This window comes from Oryza brachyantha, chromosome 5 (genome assembly GCF_000231095.2).
Source record: "Oryza brachyantha chromosome 5, ObraRS2, whole genome shotgun sequence".
Classification (NCBI taxonomy): domain Eukaryota; kingdom Viridiplantae; phylum Streptophyta; class Magnoliopsida; order Poales; family Poaceae; genus Oryza; species Oryza brachyantha.
The window spans coordinates 13,673,248-13,693,250 of record NC_023167.2 but is presented as its reverse complement, the minus strand read 5'-3'; the positions used below and the strand labels follow the sequence as shown (position 1 = coordinate 13,693,250).

The 20,003-nt window shown below is 41.2% G+C and overlaps 2 protein-coding genes and 1 long non-coding RNA gene across 4 annotated transcripts; 2 read left to right on the top strand and 1 right to left on the bottom strand.

Moving 5' to 3' along the window:
- On the top strand, positions 1 to 2,988 carry LOC102714458. The gene is made up of 3 exons (XM_040524213.1): positions 1 to 540; positions 1,551 to 1,669; positions 2,409 to 2,988. Exons 1-3 carry the CDS (start codon positions 100 to 102, stop codon positions 2,554 to 2,556), a joined length of 708 nt encoding a protein of 235 aa, XP_040380147.1. The 5' UTR covers positions 1 to 99; the 3' UTR covers positions 2,557 to 2,988.
- Positions 2,989 to 11,677: 8,689 nt separating this feature from the next.
- On the top strand, positions 11,678 to 19,211 carry LOC102700997 (beta-galactosidase 7-like). The gene is made up of 19 exons (XM_006655283.3): positions 11,678 to 11,996; positions 14,722 to 14,817; positions 14,930 to 15,042; positions 15,187 to 15,253; positions 15,357 to 15,449; positions 15,531 to 15,674; positions 15,786 to 15,880; positions 15,984 to 16,092; positions 16,199 to 16,283; positions 16,373 to 16,491; positions 16,575 to 16,736; positions 16,829 to 17,013; positions 17,111 to 17,208; positions 17,448 to 17,560; positions 17,859 to 17,966; positions 18,048 to 18,155; positions 18,232 to 18,377; positions 18,485 to 18,794; positions 18,905 to 19,211. The coding sequence occupies exons 1-19, from the start codon at positions 11,763 to 11,765 to the stop codon at positions 19,013 to 19,015; spliced, it is 2,496 nt and encodes an 831-aa protein (XP_006655346.2). The 5' UTR covers positions 11,678 to 11,762; the 3' UTR covers positions 19,016 to 19,211.
- On the bottom strand, positions 14,448 to 19,786 carry LOC107304309. Of its 2 annotated transcripts, none has more exons than XR_001550401.2 (4): positions 19,207 to 19,786; positions 15,794 to 15,988; positions 15,546 to 15,660; positions 14,448 to 14,848 (listed from the first exon to the last, which is right to left on the bottom strand). It is a non-coding gene; the product is annotated as an uncharacterized LOC107304309 (long non-coding RNA). The 2 variants fall into 2 exon arrangements; XR_005811905.1 differs by having other exon boundaries at positions 15,546 to 15,721; positions 15,841 to 15,988.
- Between the last annotated feature and the right edge of the window lie 217 nt (positions 19,787 to 20,003).

Sequence of the window (20,003 nt, the reverse complement as noted above, 5' to 3'; positions counted from 1 at the left end):
ACCAGAGAGCCCAGACTAACACGCGGCAGCTCGCATAGCACCGCGACGCGACGCGACGCGCCGAGCAGTGCACCACTGGAGAGTGGCCGGAGGAGATCCATGGGGAGCAGCGGGGGCAGCAGCGAGCACTTCCTGCGCCAGTTCAGCGCGAGCGACGGCGCCCCGGCACCGCGGGAGCTGGGAGAGGAGTGGGCCGAGTGCGGGGGCGGCGGCGGCAGGCGCGGGTCGAGGCGGTGGTCCAGGAAGAAGGCGAGGGCGGCGGCGAGGGGACACCACCGCCGCGGCGGCGGTGGCGACGGCGGGTTCTGCAGGAGCAGGGAGGAGGCGCCGGCGGGGAGGAAGCGGGTGATGGTGGTGGTGGACCAGAGCTCCGGCGCCAAGCACGCCATGATGTGGGCGCTCACCCACGTCGCCAGCAAGGGGGACTTCCTCACCCTGCTCCACGTCCTCCCCCACTCCCACGGCGGCGGCCGCGCCGGCGACGACGCCTCCGCGCTCGCCAACTCCCTCGGCTCCCTCTGCAAGGCCTGCAAGCCCGAGGTGCGTGCTTAATGCAACCGAGCTTCCTAATCAGTAATCATGCGTGCCTAATATTTTAATCTGTTCATAACTTTCAGTGTCTACTGAATATGGTGTGCTTCACATCATCCTCTTATATTTTGACTAAACATTACCTTCTAGTAATTACTTAGGTTTATACATAGAAGTGTTCTGCAGTTTAATGTCTTACTGTGAGATGATTTGCATTTACATTTTGCATCCTGAGCTTAAGTGTCGGGCTGCAGTAAAAGATGTTCAGTTTGGTGAGGATCATAAGTCATACTAAGTTACTAACAGTGTATGAACTATTATAAAGGGAAAATGTTGGTTCAAATTGACTTTGTAACAAGTGAACTGGTTTCACGAAAGTACTTTATTGTTCTGGTTAAGGATATGTTGAGAAAAAAAATGCGTTGTTTTTGTTGCTTTTCTCATGTGCTTCGGGTTCTTGGGCAACCTGGAGCCAAGAGTTATGCTAGGTAGATGGAGTAGATCGGATCAGAACATTCATGGAAAGAGATTCATAGCCAACTTTTTATTCATGGATCATGGCAGACCTAAAGCTAAAGCCTAAAAGGCCTCAACTTCATCAAAGCGAGGTTAATAAAAAAGAAGAAATTGTGGGGTTCCCATCTATTAGTAGATGCTCTTCTCATAACAATGGTCAATTTCTCAAAAATTTGGTTGCCTTTATGGACTGCACCAAAAGTTGTTCAGATGCATTTCTAATAAGGGGTTTAGTGCAAAATCTCTGTCCTTTCTGGGGCTAAAAATGTAAAGAACTCACATTTGTGTGACCTGTTACACGAATAAAAAACCAGCATCCCAGTGTACTTCACTTCTCTTTTTTATATTTGTGAATGTACTTCTCTTTGTTTTGTTTGAGCAGAGGTTGCATGCACTGTTCCTCGTCTTTTAGCCCGTGAAGACGGAGGGCTCATGCTCATGCATCACAGTTTATCCCACTGTATACTGCAAATGTTACAAAGCTGGTTTGGATGAATGTTTAGGTGGAGGTTGAGGCGCTTGTGATCCAAGGGCCCAAGCTGGGCACCGTCCTCAGCCAGGTGAAGAAGCTGGATGCATCTGTGCTGGTGCTGAGCCAGTGCAAGCCATCTCCTTTCTGCTGGTAAGCATATGCATATGCATGCATCACAATTCCCATCTATACCCACAGAATAGTTCTGCTTCTGCACAAAGGTGAGTAATAGGGGGAATCTAACATAGCTGGCACAGTCCATCGCACTGTCAATTCCCCTGTTCTTTATTTGCAAAGTGCTAATACTTTAATAGCTGTTCTTGTCTGAAGGCCCCAAAGTGATGTTTTAGCAGCTTACGTTTGTGTTTCGAAAATGTAAAAAATTAAGGATTCACACTATTTCGCCAGCAAGGAAATTTTTGGGAAGAAACTTTATCAGGAAGTAGGCCAGGAATGGGGCCACTTTCTTTTGTGTAAAAACTTATCAACAGCAAGAGCATGTGCCGTCCTTAAATCAGAGATGCCTTTCCTAGTCAAGTTGTCCTTTCAGGCAGCTTAAACTCTCCTAAACGAATCAAGCAGCAGCTTAAGCTCTCCTAAACCAACCAAGCAGCGAGAACCATGATAAGAGAGTACTGTGTAGTAGTGTATCACTGAGGCCCCTGACTGCTGCCTGACTTGTTGCTGCTGTTGTTGTAGTAGTAGTAGTAATATCTGAAGTTTTAATTGAACTCCTACGAAGTCTGAAAAAAAGTTACCCAGGGAAAGTTACCTTTTCGCCATGTGTAATTGAACTCAAAACTAGCACCCTGTGCTCCTGGTGTGCTGTGACAGTCCTTGCTGAGATTGAAGCAAAATTTGTGTTGTTCCCTGTGTGTTTGGAATGCAGCTTCATGAGGAGCAGCGGCGAGGAGTTCGTGGAGGAGTGCATCAACAGTGCCGACTGCCTGACGCTGGCGGTGAGGCGGCAGAGCAAGGGCGTCGGCGGCTACCTCATCAGCACCCGGTGGCAGAAGAACTTCTGGCTGCTGGCTTGACAAAGACAAAGCCACACTTCTGGGTGAAATTTTACTGCCAAGGCGAGTTGCCACAAGAGATCAATAAGTCAAGTATAACTAGTAGTAACTACACGAATAATTAACATGATCCAGTGCATGTGTGCTGTCTGTGTATGTGTGCATGTGTGCATGTGTGTGTGTGTGTGACAATCTGATGGTGTGATGTGTTGTTCTTTGATTCTATCCTCTTGGTTAGCTGTAGCCTCTCACTTTCGCTGTTGTAAAGAAGCCCCAAAGCTGACCCGCTGCTGCCTGTAAGCCTGCCCCTGTTCTCTGCGTGTCTGCTTGTTTGTTTGAGCAGGACGGTATGGTGCAAGAACCATAAAGTAGTACGCTACCGTTTGTATTATGCGTTGTGTTTGTTTGTATGCTAAGTATGGGGATCATCTGGGGTGTTTGACCAACTGCCTACTCTCACTCCCATGTGAAAAACTTGTTCATGAGAATCTGCATGACACTGTTTTGCCATTCAATCTTTACCAAATGCTCACCAGAATCTGTATGAGTGTATGGCCTGTTTGGCAAGCTTTTTTCTAACTGCAGTTTTTTTCAAAACCTATTTCTGTCAGAAACTGTCTTAAATGGTCCATAACTTCTGAAAATCTGTAGTTCCAAATTCTGTAAAATAAACTAAGAAGCTGGAAGCTAGGTTTATGAGCTTTCGCAGATTCTTAGAAGCTGGCCACCAAACAAATTTTTCTCACAATCTAAAACTCTGCAAACAGGCTCTATATATGGCTGTGTGTTAAACCCAACAAAAACTGAATCTTCTAGTAGTAGAGCTGTTGCCGGTGAAGCGAGCTGCAAGCATCATCATCATCATCATCATGGCTATGGAAATGGTAAAAAGCCGGGCATATTGCACATATCATGGTGTGTTTCTGGGGGTCTGGGCGATGCTACTACTGTTGTGCCATTAAACTCATGGCTCGATTTGAAGGGGGGGCGCGCAGGCTTTTGCTCCCACGGGCGCAGGCCCATCATGGATCATGATTCGGCGGGCGTTCAAGGCTCCCAACCGCTCCACTGTGCTTGCAATTCAATCCTGTCTGATCTCAGGCCAGGCCGGGTTTGGTCAGTCAGCTCCCTTTTCTTTCTCCGGCCTCGTCGGTTAAAAAAAAGGAAGAAACAACCTGACTACATAATCGAATCCGGTTTAAACAAAAATAGATTATAAACTATATGATCCGATTGGTACCATTTAGTACTATATGATGCCAAGTGATATCATCATGTATTATCGCCATCGCATGGCGAGACAACATGGGAGCCAGTGGAGGGGAGAGCGGCGGTGGTGACGAAGCCCATCTAGCACGGGTGGAGATCGGCGCCAACGACGAAATATGTGGAGGGGAGAACAACATCGCAGAGAGGAGCAGCATGTGAGCAGAGGGGAAGAGCACCGGCAACAAAAACACGGGGGAGGCCTCGGCGGTAACGGAGGAGCATGCAGCGCGATGCAGGGAAGGAATCCCTGAAGAATGATGAGTGGCTGTATGGCCTTTTTTTGAAGCATTCAGCTATCGCGAAAGTACTCTTGCGTCAGTTTTGTTAAAAAAGAGTAAGCCTTCGTTCTCGTGGGCTCACTAATTCATCCCGTCGGCACACGAGATGCGGTCGCATAGAGTTTTGGGATGAAAACGGTGTGAAACCAGTCATTCCGACCTGATTGCTTCATCATGTGTTTCTTGCATGAAACTGATCAATGATCCGCGATCGAGACCAGGGTTCAACTTACTGTATTTGCCGTCCGTGCCACGGCAGCGCGGTAGCACGGTTACCGCACGGTAACCGTAGATCCCACAAAAACCCGCGATGAATTTAAAAATTAAAAATTTGAATTCAAACCTTATCGGTAAATTCGGTAACCGAACGGTTTGTCGCAGTTATCGCGCGGTTTTGCGATGTTACTGCACGGTAACCACGGCTATTGCGTGTCGAATCAATGCATCAAAACGGCGAAAACCGTGCAAAACTGTACGGTTTCGGCTGCGAAAACCGCAGTTACCGCAAGAAAACCGCGGGGACAAGAATATTTAAAAATTTGTGAGATGTTAAATGCAAAAAAAACTTCAAAAAATCTGAAAAAATAAGAAAAATATTTTGTGACTATATTTGTGGCATTTAGGACATGTTATAGGAAAACAAGAAAATTTTGACATGATATTTTCTAAATTCTTGACATTGCAACATACACTGTCATATCACACTTCACCAAATAATTCACATCATAATGAGTAACAATAAATTTATTTTAATTATTGCGTCACAAATATACCTACTACCTATTATTAGGAACAAAACTATTATGTATGTATATACTAAAATGCACATATAATTTTTCTCCATGCATATTTTCCCTATATCTATTTTGTATTTTAACATTATGTACAACATGTCTAATGCAAATTAATAATAGCTCAACAACAAAATATTATTAACTATCTTTTTACGAAATATTATTTGCAATAGACTATTTTTTATTTTTTTCCTCCGAAATTTTTGGTTATGATTTTTAATTGCGCTGAAAATACACCCTTTTCATGAATTCTTTGACAAAACTATATTATATATTAACCTATACAACATATATTTTTTCATTAAATTTTTTCAAAAATTTTAAATTTAACTCAAAACTACGGTATATACCGTACCAAGCCTCAACGGGGCGGCCGGTTGCCGCGGTTACCGCGGTAAGTTAACCCTGATCGAGACCCCTCCCGGAGTCCCGGTCGAGACGCGACGGCGACGAGCGCGGGATCGAGCTCGTGCGCGTCTTTTTTTTGCCGGGGGCTGATCGGTGGTCGGTTGGGACTGGACTCGAACGGGCTGGGCATACGGCCTGCAGTGTTCGGAGCCGGGCCGTGAGCAAGGAGGAATAGACGGGGGGCGAAGAGCACCCAAGCGGCCAGGCCCCGTTGCGGCGTGGGCTGCCTCGATCGAGGGCGTGCTACTCTCGCCGCGAGCTGTGGACCGTACGTGTGACGGAGTGAGGACAACGGCAAAATTGATGGGATAGTATTCGTACCGGTCTTAGACACGTGACGTGAACACTTCTGGGCTAAGCCCATTGAATTTGACCCATCACAAGAGAACGTTTATTTACAGAAGCTTCGTACGTATAAATTTTTGATATATAAATATTCCGTATATGAAGTTTTGATTCTAAACCAAAATCTGAATATGACATATACGCTCTATACATACGAACTTTCGGTGTATAGATATTCTTTATATGCCTAATGGCTACTGAATTCCGTGACAATCCAGATCCATCCGTTAATTGGGAGAATGAAAAAACTTTAGGCCCAATACATTCATTAGCTCAATTAGGCCCATTAGAAGAATAAAATTCTATCCTCCTACTCCCATCCCCACGACCGTCGCCCGCACTACACAAGGAGAAATCTAAGCTTCCACGCAACGTTCGCATCGGCAAACAACAACGCCGCTGAACTTTGCCTCGTCGTACCTTCCTCTGCCTCCCCTCCCTCCACTCCCAACCAGGGTTGCCAAAGCTGGCAAAAACGCCATCGCGATTATCGTAAGGAGAAACCATCCAAAACCATGAGAAACCTGCGATATACACACTTCGTTGGGCAGCGGTGCCGGCCAGAGGCTGCGCGATAACTCAAACCTTTTCTCCCAACAGCTTTAAAATGGTTGGCAGTGGTGCCCCCTCCTCTCCTCCAGCTAGGGTGATTTGGCTACTCCTGATTGCATCTACTCTTAGGAAGACGACATGCAAGAGGGCAAGGGGCCAAGGGGCAACGCCTAGCGGCCTAGCGTTCTAGAAAGTTTTGGTCAGTTTTGTCAAGACCGAGATTGAACCTGCACTAATGAAAACTTATTTAGTCGTTGCCCAGAAATTTGGAGGACCCATCAGTCTTTGATTCTAGCTAACCGAATTTCAAAAAGGACTGAGGAATCAAACCAAATATTAGGTAAGACCGAATACTCACCCCTACTCGACCGAGGAAGGGAGAAGGTGCCTTATTTCTCTTCAAATTTTGCTATATGATAATTAAAGTTTGTATATTTGCTGGTGGATATCGTAAAAGCATATCACAAGTCATGACTGGAGAATAACTTAAAAACTAGTAACTTGCTAGATGACACCATAACCGTTATGTTTAACCCGATTAAAAACATCGAAACAACAAATTTGTCACAGATATATAGGAGGTAAATAAAGACCAGGTCATGCTTATCATAAACTGGTACTCTGCTAAAAGGACTTCATATTTAACCTATTCTACGCATACCAATACAAAACTAAAAGATCTCAATGCCCTTCACTTTATAGCGAACTCTAATGTATTTATCTTCTACTAATGCATCAAACCCAAATACATTTGTTCTTCATTCTAACAAACTTCTGATCAATTTTAAAACAAAATCATTACAGAGAAAAATAAGACACGAGAAAGATGAAATCTTTCTAGAACGGAGCGAGTACTTCTCAAACGTCGCTCGAGCATGCAACCGAACCACTTCCAGGCTCTCAGAATTTGGGGACCATGCATCATACCATGCATCGTCTACGACCACAAGAACGCCGTGCGTGCACGCTTGAAGCGGGCATAATGGCAGCTTTGTATAGCGCGCGCGGGCGTCCTAGCCAAGGGTCATGCACGGGCACGGCTAGCTGCTATGTATCCTAGCTGGATGATCCACGGTTTCTGCTTTACACGGCCGGAAGATTAAAGCCACACACAACCAGCGAACTGCCCGTCGGGCCGGCCGTCCGTCATCACCAAAGTCATCTTTGATCAATATGATCGCCAGAAAAACGGACTAGCTAGCGCGAGCTGAAAGGTAGAATGCGGTGAAACCTGCACCCGGAAAGCTAGTCATGTGGTAGTTATGCACGCACTTAAGTTGTTCACTTAAACGGCATGCGTCGAGCTGGAAATTACTCCCTCCCTCCTAAAATACACAAGGATACGTAGGATTCAAATTTTATATCGGATTATAATTATTTCTGAACTAATTTCAATAATTCTAGAGCCAATTAAATGCTTAGAAAGGAAATCTAATCAATTTAAATCTTAAAAATTGATTCCTGAAATGAAAAAAAAAGAAAAATATTTAAACATTTTCTTAATTCATGCTTAACAATCTAGAAATGTTTATATTTTAGAACGTACGTAGTAATCAATAAACAGCGTGGCTGAGTACCGGACCTATGCGTAAAGACTATGGATTATTGTACCCTAATCATACTGTCCATTTTGTCAAATAATGCGCTGAAAAAGGGGTGTAAATTATCGGCAAACCAGGATCTGTCTGGCTGATCTGCAGCTATAGGCAAGTATTGAATACGAGGTAAAGTTATACTAAACTAATCAATGGATGGAGATGAGGCTTATCTTATAATAGTCCCCCTAATCAGTCCCTTTGCATGTATAGGAGCTATAGCTAGGAGAAGACTGCATTATTTTAGTTGATTTTCTCTATATTTTTCTAGTCTCTTGCGCGCCCTCTTACCAAGCTGTTAAATGACATGTGTTTTATAAAATTTATGCAGAAGTTCATCGTCTTATCTTCTAGAAAAATATCTCTGTTTGTATCGTTAAATAACTATAAAAAATTAAATAATCTTTCGTAAAAAAAACACAACCCAAGTGGTATATATACCCTAATGATGATAAGAAAGGCTTAACATTTCATAGCCAACATCATTAAGGCATCAATACAGGGCCCTAATCCTCTTCCATCTCTCGCCTGCGCGCGATCCCTTCCTCGCTTGCACATATGTCCACCTCTAGATGCTGCCCAATTAATTAGTACGGAGTGTATATATATACTACATGTGTTGCCATTTCACGGTTGTATCCCCAAGTAGTTAGAGAGCACTGGAGGAGATGATAGTCGTCATGAAGGTTTCTGCCGCCGTCGTGTTCCTGATGATGTGGTGGTTGTCGCCGGCGGCGGGATGCGAGCTGCCGGCGGCGAGCTGGAGGGAGGGAGTGGACGGTGTCGTCGGCGAGCGAGGGCGAGGAGATGTGACGTATGATGGCAGGGCCTTGATCATCAACGGCACGAGGGTGATGCTGTTCTCGGGGGAGATACACTACCCCAGAAGCAGCCCCGAGGTAATATATCATCGATCGTCTCGCTGTTGCTGTTTTCTTTGTTACTCCGGTCTGGCCCGTTTGGTCTTATCAGGTACGATGGTTTTGGGGTTTGATCGATCTTGGATTTTTTTTTAACTTTTTGCCACTCTTCATCGGAAGAGTTTAATCTCTCTCGTAAGACTTATATGAGAGGGTGACAAACTTATTACTACTAGTACGTAAGAGTGAAAAAAATTAAATTTCCATGATATTTGGAATTCATTGGTATTTGGAGTTCATTGGTGCTAGGCGCCCTGGCTTACAACACTGCATTGGGACGACTCATTTTGAATTATGGTACTAATATTTTACAATCACTCATATTTTCGGTATAAAAATCCTGATGGTTGATTTGGAGTTGTACACTATAGGTGGAATAAACATTTTGTTATGTATCAATAGATATGATTCACTGGATTAGAAAAATAATTAACCGATCTGGATTAGTTTACGTAGAGATCATGAGCATGGTAAAATACTTCTTTACACAACATTCTTAGAACATATAGCAGTAACAAAGTTGTATAACTTTAATTTTAGCTTTATTGTGTCTGAATTCCTACTTGATTTCAAAACATGGGAAAGTTATTAGATTGTTGTTTGGATATTAAAGGGGAAAACACTTTATCAGTATAAAAATAAGAAGATGGAACAATATTTTTCTCTCCTGAATTCCTAGGATTCTGTCATTTCCTTTCCATAGAAATCCTGGCCACCCTTCGGATGCGGGGGACTTTTCCTGCTATCTATGAAATTTACATGGAATTCTCGTTGAAGGTTAATACCATATTTGAAACACATTGTTAAAATTGCGCAATATAATCTTTTCCACAGCAACTTCAATAATTCAATATTATGAAAAGTATAAAGAAATACGATATGGAGTGGAAATAAAATAACACACTATTGTCCAAACCGATTCAGGCCACGCTTTCACGTTCGTTAGTGGCTTGGACTCGAGTGACCTTTATGTTTGTGCAAGCCTCCTTTGGCTTAGCACTGTGGTACTAAAATAACGTACGTGCATGGGTTGGGTTGCCACTGACATTTTCAAACTACAATTAAATGTTAGAATTTGACAAAACAAGGGTATTTGTATATTTTTTCCCTCCCACCTTGATGCCACTGATTTTTCGTTGCTGCTGTGAACATACTCTGAGAATTTGGCCAGTCAGCAAGCGGGAACAACTCTAAAAATTAATAGTTTTTTAAGGTGATGTGTCCAGCACAACACAGGGTGAGGAGGTGATGGACGAAGAGAAAATCTTTTACGTGCCCATGAGTTTTTGTTAGTCTTATGTACCTATAAATTTTGTCTCTTTTTTGCCTCCGAGTAATCATTTTGATCCCCTTTATGGAATTGTAAGAAAAACCATAGGAAAGACACATTTCACCATAAGAAAAACCATAGGAATTTTGTCTCTTGTCACTGCCTCTCTACCGAGCATCGCAGATCTGTCCAGACGATGATTTCACCTGATCCTGGACTGTCTGATCAGAGAATAAACTTGGTGAGTTGAGATCACTGCGTGCTCACGACGTTCTAGGCCAGTAAACATGGACAACTCGTATACACTACAAGCATTACCACTCGTTTCGATGATGTATACTACTAGTAGCTAGTATAGCTTGGGCTGGGATCACGCAGTATGTAGCTCTGCTTCTACGCAAAATAATAATAATAATACAAATAATGCAAATTTGGAACATGTCGAAGCAGAATAATTTGGCTGCGTTCCTATGCAGCGATGAATGATGAAACGATTTAGATTTTTGTTCGATATTTACGCACACACTTTCGAACTATTAAACGATACGTTATTTTTAGAAAAATTCTATGTATAAATGTATCACGTCACATTTTTATTTAGATTTTTAAATTTGTTATAGTTAATTTTATCATTTATACTATTAAAAATTATACAAAATAATATAATTTTTCGTCATTCGTCAAAAAAAAAAAAAGCACACAGCATTTGTCCTTTGTTGATGATCATTCAGTTGGTGAGATAATCATCACCGAAAAGTGGTAGCGTACGTGTTAAAAATGTGTGGAACATTTCGTCCTAGGCTCCCCAACTGAAAGATGGACATGCAGTGTGTCGGTGCGTACAGCAGATAGAAATGCTAAGGCAATTACACCAGATGATCATAGTATAAACGAAGTACATTCAATAAAAAGTTGCGGCCGATGCCGCATGAACCATTTATTAATTATCAAAACCACTAATCATTTGGCCACTGTAAATTGCTAAGAAATAAAGTTTCACTAGCAGATCAACTGCCAAAGCAACCGCTACAAGCAGAGCACCACGTCCAATTCCTGTTTTGGGTACTTCTAAAATTTCTCCAAACATCATCTAGATTCTAAAACTATGTAATTGTAGAATCTAGAAAAATAAATTAGAAGTCAGGAACTAACTTAAAAATCCGTTGTTTCTATATTCTCATCGGCTGGCTTCTCATCAACTTAGGGAGGGCCATGGGTTAGCTCAGGGATAATTTAATGTCAATTCTATTTTCTAGTTTAACTAAATAAATTAAATTTAAATAAATTAAATTTATTTTATTATAAAACTTAGTTTGTTTAGTTAAATTAGAATGGACTCTAAATTACCCATGTTATCCTTACCCTACACCACCTGCTTCTTAGGCTGTTTGGCAGCAAGACTACTCACCTAGATTTCTCTCTTTTTCTGTATAGACTTTTTCCAAACAATTAAAAAGTGTGTTTTTCATGAAAATTTTCTATAGAAAAGTTACTTTAAAATACCATATTAATCTTTTTTATATATAATAAAAAATAATTAATCATGTACTAACATATTAATAAGTTTTTTCGTGCTGGATAACTTACACTCGTTTCCCTGTTTTACTGAACGCGACCTTAAAATAATAGACTCCAGTAAATAATGTGCTAGCCTATATATCAGCACACGCACAGAGTCACACAGCTATCGCCAATATATACGCACACATATTTCCCTCCTCAACTGCCGGTTCCACCCAAAGTTCATGCATGCCTCCACAAAGGTGACATGATGGATATCACCACCAAAAGCTGAGATGAAACGCCAAGAGGCCGGCCAGTTCTTCGCTCACGCTGATCCAGCAGACATGGCTGTCGCCGTGGCTCTCGCCGTCGCGGCGGTGGCGTATTGCACGGCGGCGGCGGCGGCGGAAAGCCGGTGGAGGACGGGCTGGGACGATGTCACGCACGATGGCCGGGCTCTGGTAGTGAGCGGCGCACGGAGGATGCTCTTCTCCGGTGACATGCACTACTCCAGGAGCACCCCTGAGGTAGCTGCATTTCCATGGTTTTTTAATTATTTGAACCTTTTTTATTTTAATTTTAAACTAAACTTACCCATTTTTAGATGTGAACATTTTAGCCACGCCAAAAATAAATTTGTGAGGGATTTTGTTTTTAAATTAAAAGAACAAGGTTCAAATAATACCAAAAATTCCATTTCTGTTGGTTTGGTTGCCATTTTGCACACTTGATTAAATTAGCTTGAGGTTAATTTCCGTTTGATGCCACGTCAAGGTGGTCTAGTGGTGCAAAGAATTCATCCATGGTTGTGCAGTTTTCGTGCTAAACTAGGTCCTGTTGTCCAGTTTTTCTTTGACAGCGATGGGGGTGCTGGAGAGTTTATGTTTTTCTTTGTTTCATTTTTATTATTCAAAAGAATAACTTGTTCAATTGATCTTCTCAAAGCCTACTCTCCATGCTTAGTGATATCGATGAATGCAACCATTTCTGGTATAATTTACTTGGCATGTTATCATCATGTACCAGTTTAATTATATTCATTTTAGCAGTTGCCCACGTTCAAGTAGCTGCATTACAATACCACCTTCATTCCATGTTATAAGATTTTATGACACTCTCAGTATTCATATGGATAATAATGAATCTGAATATATTTAAAACACATAGATATATAGATATTGAATATAGATAAAGTTAAAATATATTATAATATAAAACGGATGGAGTAATTAACAAGGGCTTCAAGACGCACACAAAGTTCTGTAAATTACAATAGTACCCTCCTTAGTTTGGGTTCTGACTAGGCCCATACCAAATTTTAGGATTTAAGATCAAATTCTCAACTGCAAAGATCTCATTTAGGACGCCTGTTACTATTACCACACCGTATTGTTTATTTAGTATACCTACTTCATCTCTTTTGTTCAAGTTTTAATATATAAAAGTGGAGTAGCTGTAATATACTAATGTCTGCTTTCTTCCATAGCTATCATATACTCCATCTATCATACTATATAAGCATTTCTAGTTTTTCAGAGAAATTAAACAGTGGATCATTACTAGCGATGGCAATTCTACCCGCGGGTTCGGGTCCCCGGTGGATACCTGCCCCTACGGGTACAGGATCGGGTATGAATTTTGACCCGTGCGTAACCGGGTCCAGGGCCCGCATACGGGCAGGTGAGGGGCGGATATTGAGTCATACCCGCGGGTCACCCACGGGGACCCGAGGGGAGTATATTAGACTATAATCTCTTAAATTATAGCTCATAAAATATGCAAAAGCCTAATCCTAAGATGACGAGGAGCAAGGTACAAAAACCGGCGAGTGATGGATCTTGATTATTGTGTATTTCGAATGGTGGATTGATAGATCATGCATGAAATACTCAATTTTGTACAAGTTGAATTCATCATTGTCTTTTATTTATTGTGTTGATTGAAGTGAGATATTACTCAATGTGAGTGAGCGGGTCTCCCGGTCAGGTCGGATATGGGGATTAAATTCTACCTGTTTCTCCAATCGAGTCCAGCTTCGAGTATATCATTCGGGTGATAGGTTCAGGTCCGTTCATGTCCAACTCGCCCCCGACCCGCCCCGTTGCCATCCCTAATCATTACAATTTGTTGAAATAAGAAAATAAATAAAAATATTAAATAAGATATAGCTCTGATGGTTGAGTTGAGAGAGTTGGTGGAGAAGTTATTATATACAAATTTTAAATGCTATATGTTGTATTTTGGGATGAATGTATCAAATCAAAACGAAAATGGAGAACTGAGGAGCTTAACACTACACGTAGACCTCAATATGGCCCTGGACTTCACCGGGGTGATTTTTTGGCTTATTCAATGAAAAAACTAAACACTATATTTATAATTAAAAAATAATTTGTAAATAAAACTTTTATATACATATTCTTGGTGATCGATCTAAAAGTCAAGAAAAAATAAACTATAATGAAAAAACCACAAAATCTACTGTAAAGTTAAAAATTCAAATTTTGGCTTATAACCATAAGTATAAGCGAAAAGATGAGGCTGCTTATTTTTAAACATAGAAAACACCTTACAGTGGAAAAAACATATATGAGCTTTTTATGACGAATTATTCCTTAAAGAATCACTAACTTAAATGCTACTGCACCCTTTTGTACGTTTATATCACAATTCACCAATAATTTTGTGAAGTAAAAAATTAATTTATTTTGTATATACAGAAACCTCTAGAGCTTGTGCCTCTCCACTTATTTATTCTATTAAAAGAATACTACTAATTGATGTGTAAATATTAAGTTACCTTAGTGATACATCAATTTTCCACGGCTTCAGCCATCGGTAGAGAAACGCTAGATGTACCGAATAGGAATAGTAATACGGAGTCTTGGATTTGTGCACAAAATCGTTGCCAAAAATTACAAAAAATATTTTGATATCATATTTAATAGAAGTCAACATAAAGCTATATATGTCGAAAATCAGGTGCTTTCTGAAGGGTATAAGTACGAACAAAAAAAAAAGTTAAATTGACCAGGTTGCCTAGATATTTGTTGCCTCTTTTCAGAGAACTAGCAACTTGAGGCATACATCTATCTTTCAAAACTACATTCTAGCTCAGCGTGTTAATGTAAGTTGAAAGCACACATACTTCGAGCAAGATCTGCTATGAACTTCTATATTTCCTTATATTCCAAACTTTCGAATTCATCACATACCATTTATTAGGATGTTTGTGCACAATAAAATCGGCAGATGTGGCCAAAACTCATAGCGAAAGCAAAGGCAGGTGGCCTCGATGTGATACAAACATACGTCTTTTGGAATGTTCATGAGCACATCCAGGGTCAGGTATCAACTCTTTCCAGATTGATATGCATGTCTGTCGAATGTGCATTGAAGATATTCAGTAAAAGAGACTCATCATAACTAAGATATGATTAAAATATGTATATTGCATCAGTATAACTTTGAGGGCAGATATGATCTTGTGAAATTCATCAGAGCAATTCAAGCTAAAGGGCTCTATGTAAGCCTCAGGATTGGTCCCTTTGTAGAAGCAGAATGGAAGTACGGGTATGAATGGATATCTTCCTATGCATATAAGTTTACTATTTCTAAATTTTCTGATCACTAAAACTCAAGGCAGAAATATGTCCTAATAAGTCTACAAATTTTCTACTCTCACAAACTACCTTAACAAGTTCTTTGCTAGTGCAGAGGGTTTCCATTTTGGCTGCATGATGTTCCCAACATTACCTTCCGAACTGACAATGAGCCTTTTAAAGTAAGTGCATACAAGATAAGATTCTTAATCCCCATAATCTTGGAATTATTTCCATTTTCCAGTCATTTACACTGCAATAAGTTGCATGTTTTTATCCATGCAGCAACATATGCAAAATTTTGTCACAAAGATAGTAACTCTGATGAAACATGAAGGGCTTTATTACCCACAAGGTGGCCCCATCATCATTTCTCAGGTTAGCAATGCTAAGTTGAATCAATAGTTGCATCAAGCTCTCTGTTTAGATTTATGTTTAACTACAACAATTGAAATGCAGATTGAGAATGAATACCAGATGGTTGAGCATGCATTTGGCTCAGGTGGACCACGTTATGTTCGTTGGGCAGCTGCAATGGCTGTAAATCTCCAGACAGGTGTTCCATGGATGATGTGCAAGCAGAATGATGCTCCAGATCCAGTTGTATGTGTCATATTTATAGCAATTAGCATGATTTTCCACGATGTTATCTGAAAATTCTAAGCAGGCTTTTTTTTAAAAGAAGTAAAATCTTGACAGTAAGTCCATTTATAGATTAATACCTGCAATGGGCTCATTTGCGGAGAAACCTTCGTTGGACCAAACTCACCTAACAAGCCTGCATTGTGGACAGAAAATTGGACATCTCGGTATGTTGAAATGGAACTTATCCTTTGGTTTCCAGAAGTCTTCTTGTTCTGAACTTCTGGTGGAACAATAGTGGTCTAATGGTCCAAATAATTCTGCATTCAGCTACCCTATATATGGCAATGACACAAAAATGAGATCGCCAGAAGATATTGCCTTTGCAGTTGCATTATTTATAGCAAGGAAGAAAGGTAGCTTTGTTAGCTACTACATGGTATGGACTTTAGAGGAAAAATATTGAACATTTTGTGATACAACATTTCCTTAGAGAAAGTAAAACCTTTAAGTATTTCATTGCCAACGATGAATTTACGATGTAGTACCATGGAGGGACAAACTTTGGGAGGTTTGCTGCTTCATATGTAACAACAAGCTACTATGATGGAGCTCCCCTTGATGAATATGGTACATCTTTTTTCACGCAAAAAGATGATAATTACATTATTAACGCAACAGTTAACAATAATTATATTTTAACTATATTGTTTATCAAGGTCTAATATGGCAACCTACATGGGGTCATCTTAGAGAAATGCATGCAGCAATAAAGCACTCATCAGAACCATTACTATTTGGGAGCTACTCCAATTTTTCATTAGGTCAACAACAAGAGGTGAAATTACAGAGTAAAACTATAGTTCTTTATTTTCCTACAAAGTTCAACAAGACAAGCACATAATTTAGGATGTACTCCAGGCACATGTTTTTGAAACAGGTTACGAGTGTGTGGCTTTTCTAGTAAACTTTGATCAACATAATACGCCAAAAGTGGAATTTCGTAATATATCTCTGCAGTTGGCCCCTAAATCTATCAGTATTCTCTCAGATTGCAGAAGTGTAGTTTTTGAAACGGCCAAGGTGAGTAATCTACTGAAATCATCCTCTGTTTTTTAATCATAAATGCCAATGCCTCTCCTCATGTTCCTTTTATTTACTTGTTTTCTTCACAGGTAAATGCTCCGCAAGGTTCAAGAACAGCTAATATCGTACAGTCTCTCAATGAAATTAATAATTGGAAGGCATTCATAGAACCAGTTCCTCAAGACATGAGCAAGTGTATGTACACCGGAAACCAGCTATTTGAACAGCTCACAACAACTAAAGATGAGACAGATTATCTGTGGTACATTGCCAGGTAAATAAGCTTATAAGTTCTCATTCATCATTTACGCTTTCCTTGGTTGTCTTCAATCATTGTAACTGTATGATAAGGGAAATTTACTCAAATGCAGCTACGAAAACAGAGCAAGTGATGGTGATCAGCTTGTACGTCTCTATGTTGTGTCACTAGCACATATATTGCATGCTTTTGTTAACAACGAATACATAGGTAAGTGTCCTATTAGAATATTAGATAAATATGGTTTACCCAAGCTTTTCTTTAAATATTTTTTTTACAAAAACTAGAACAATAACTACACAATATATGACGATGAACAAAATGGCACCATATTTGCCTTATCAGATTATGATATCTTCTCCATTACATTTAGAACTGATGTATTATATTGCTCCTATCACAATTCACTTTTATCTGATGTTGAAAAAATGCCTCAATAATTTGGTTAGGAAGTGTACATGGGAGCCATGATGGACCTCGCAACATAGTTCTCAACACACACATTTCTCTTAAGGAAGGAAATAACACTATATCATTGCTTAGTGTAATGGTTGGATCACCGGTAAGAATACTGCAATCTGTCATGGTAATGTAGAGAATGATGCAGAAACTATCAAGAAGGAAATAAATGGGGCCTTCAACAAATGAGCGAGTTGTGCTAGCGTGACATGTATATGTTTATATGCGATTTGCATCCGGAGTAAAATGAGAATAAATGAATTCACCCATCACATGGGTGTTAACACTTTTAGATTCCATAATTTCCACAGCATATACCACTGAGCCTGACTCCATAAAACTTGTGTAGTAATAATTATACTCTTAGTGAACTAATTTGAGCTTTACCTCTTGATTGAAAGGACTCTGGTGCCTACATGGAAAGAAGATACTTTGGGATTCAGAAAGTGGGTATACAGCAGGGACAACAGCCACTGCATCTCCTTAACAACAATCTATGGGGATACCAAGTAAATAAGCCAATCCATTTGGAATTTAAATAAAGAGATCAATATCACAGGCTCAATCCTGTGTTGAAATATTAATTGCAGGTTGGCTTATTTGGAGAAGAGGATAGAATCTACATGCAAGAACAAACAGACAGTGTTGGATGGATGGATATCAATAATTGGACATATCATCTGCTTACTTGGTATAAGGTAAAGAAAACAGTGAACTAGATTTCCTCTTTTTGACATTAAACCACACCTTCACATCACTTATTTTGTGATCCAGACAACATTTGCCACACCAGTCGGCGATGACGCAGTGACACTAAACCTTACTAGCATGGGAAAGGGGGAGGTATGGGTCAACGGAGACAGCATCGGACGTTACTGGGTCTCCTTCAAGGCTCCAAGTGGGCAGCCCTCTCAATCACTGTAAGTAGAGCCAGCTCCAGCCCTCTGACTCCAACACAAACTTCTTGACTAGTGTCCAATCACTATAACCTTGAGAACAAAATCATCCTGGCAATGCATTTCTGAAGGTATCACATACCACGAGGCTTCCTGAAACCTAAAGATAATCTCCTCGTCCTTGTTGAGGAAATGGGAGGCGACCCGCTACAGATTACGGTGAATACAATGTCAGTCACAAGAGTATGTGGCAATGTCGACGAGTTCTCGGTCCCCCGTCTCCAGTCTAGAGGAAAGGATCCGAAGGTGCGCATTTGGTGCCAAGGAGGCAAACACATCTCAGCAATTGAGTTTGCAAGTTATGGGAACCCCATGGGAGACTGCAAAAACTTCAGCATTGGAAGTTGCCATGTAGAATCATCAGAATTCGTTGTAAAGCAGGTATAGAAATTCAAGCCTATAGTTTTCAGAATCTGCAAATTATACTTATACACAAGCTTATAGTGTGCTATCAAGTTAGCAATTTAACTATATATTTTTTTCTCTCTCAGTCTTGCATAGGTAGGAGGGGATGTTCGATTCCAGTATTGCCAGCCAAGTTTGGAGGTGACCCGTGCCCTGGAATCCAAAAACGTCTTCTAGTTGTGGCGGATTGCAAGTGATGCACCACATGCAATTAATCGTGGGGAATCGCGATTTCAATATAGAGGAAACAAAATCAAAACAAGCAATCACTATTCTTGAAAAAGCGTGAACAAACTGAGGCGTAGTCGCCTCTCATGTAAATTCTTCTGTGAATGGATTGTATGCGAAATAGCAAAAGCAATATTAGTTTCGAGAGCAGTAGTTTTACCTTCTGTGGCTGCAACTCTGAATTTTTCTGAACCTCTGAATCTCCAAAGGTTTCAGACTCGCTGCCGCTGACCTCCTTGCGTCCGGCCGTGTAGCAAAAGGCTTCGTCGACGAGATCTCGGCGGCGAAGAAGCGAAGCACGGGGTGCTTTATGTGCGGGCACCAACGGCCGTGGAGAGGACGCCGGCAACCTTGCGCGGCGGGGGAGCCTCTGCCTCACTGCATCCACGCTTCCACTGCCACCGTCGGTCAGCTGATCCCCCTCCGCTCTCCCCACCTCTCTTCCGGGGCCGTGAGGAGTGTTCTTCCCAACGGCATTCGAGAAGGGAGCTTGAGCCACGTGTCGCCCCTCGACCCCCTCCCCCTCGGCGTCATCGTCCGTCGCACCGCACTCGCCGGGTTTGGAGGGGAGAGGCGGAGTACGTGGGATCAGCGTGTCGGGAAGACTCTAGTCGGATGGGTTTCGGGGGAATCGGGGCGTCGCCGTCGACGGAGGCAGATTGGACTGCGGCGGCGCGGTGAGTCGGCGCGCCGGCGAAGCGGCTCACTTTGCCAAAATGGGCTAATTTGATCCTTGCCTTTCCGACTATGCGTAAAAATACCATTACAATTTGTCTATCCATAACCATATCACTTAAATTTTATAAAATTAGAACAATGTCATTGCCGTTATTGCCGTTATGTTTTTTATCTTATTCCTCATCTATACGTGGGACTCATCCGTCATATTCATCTCCTTCCTCCTATCTCACTTTTCCCACTTGTCTCTCTCCGCCACCGTGCCATGGCCAGTCACGC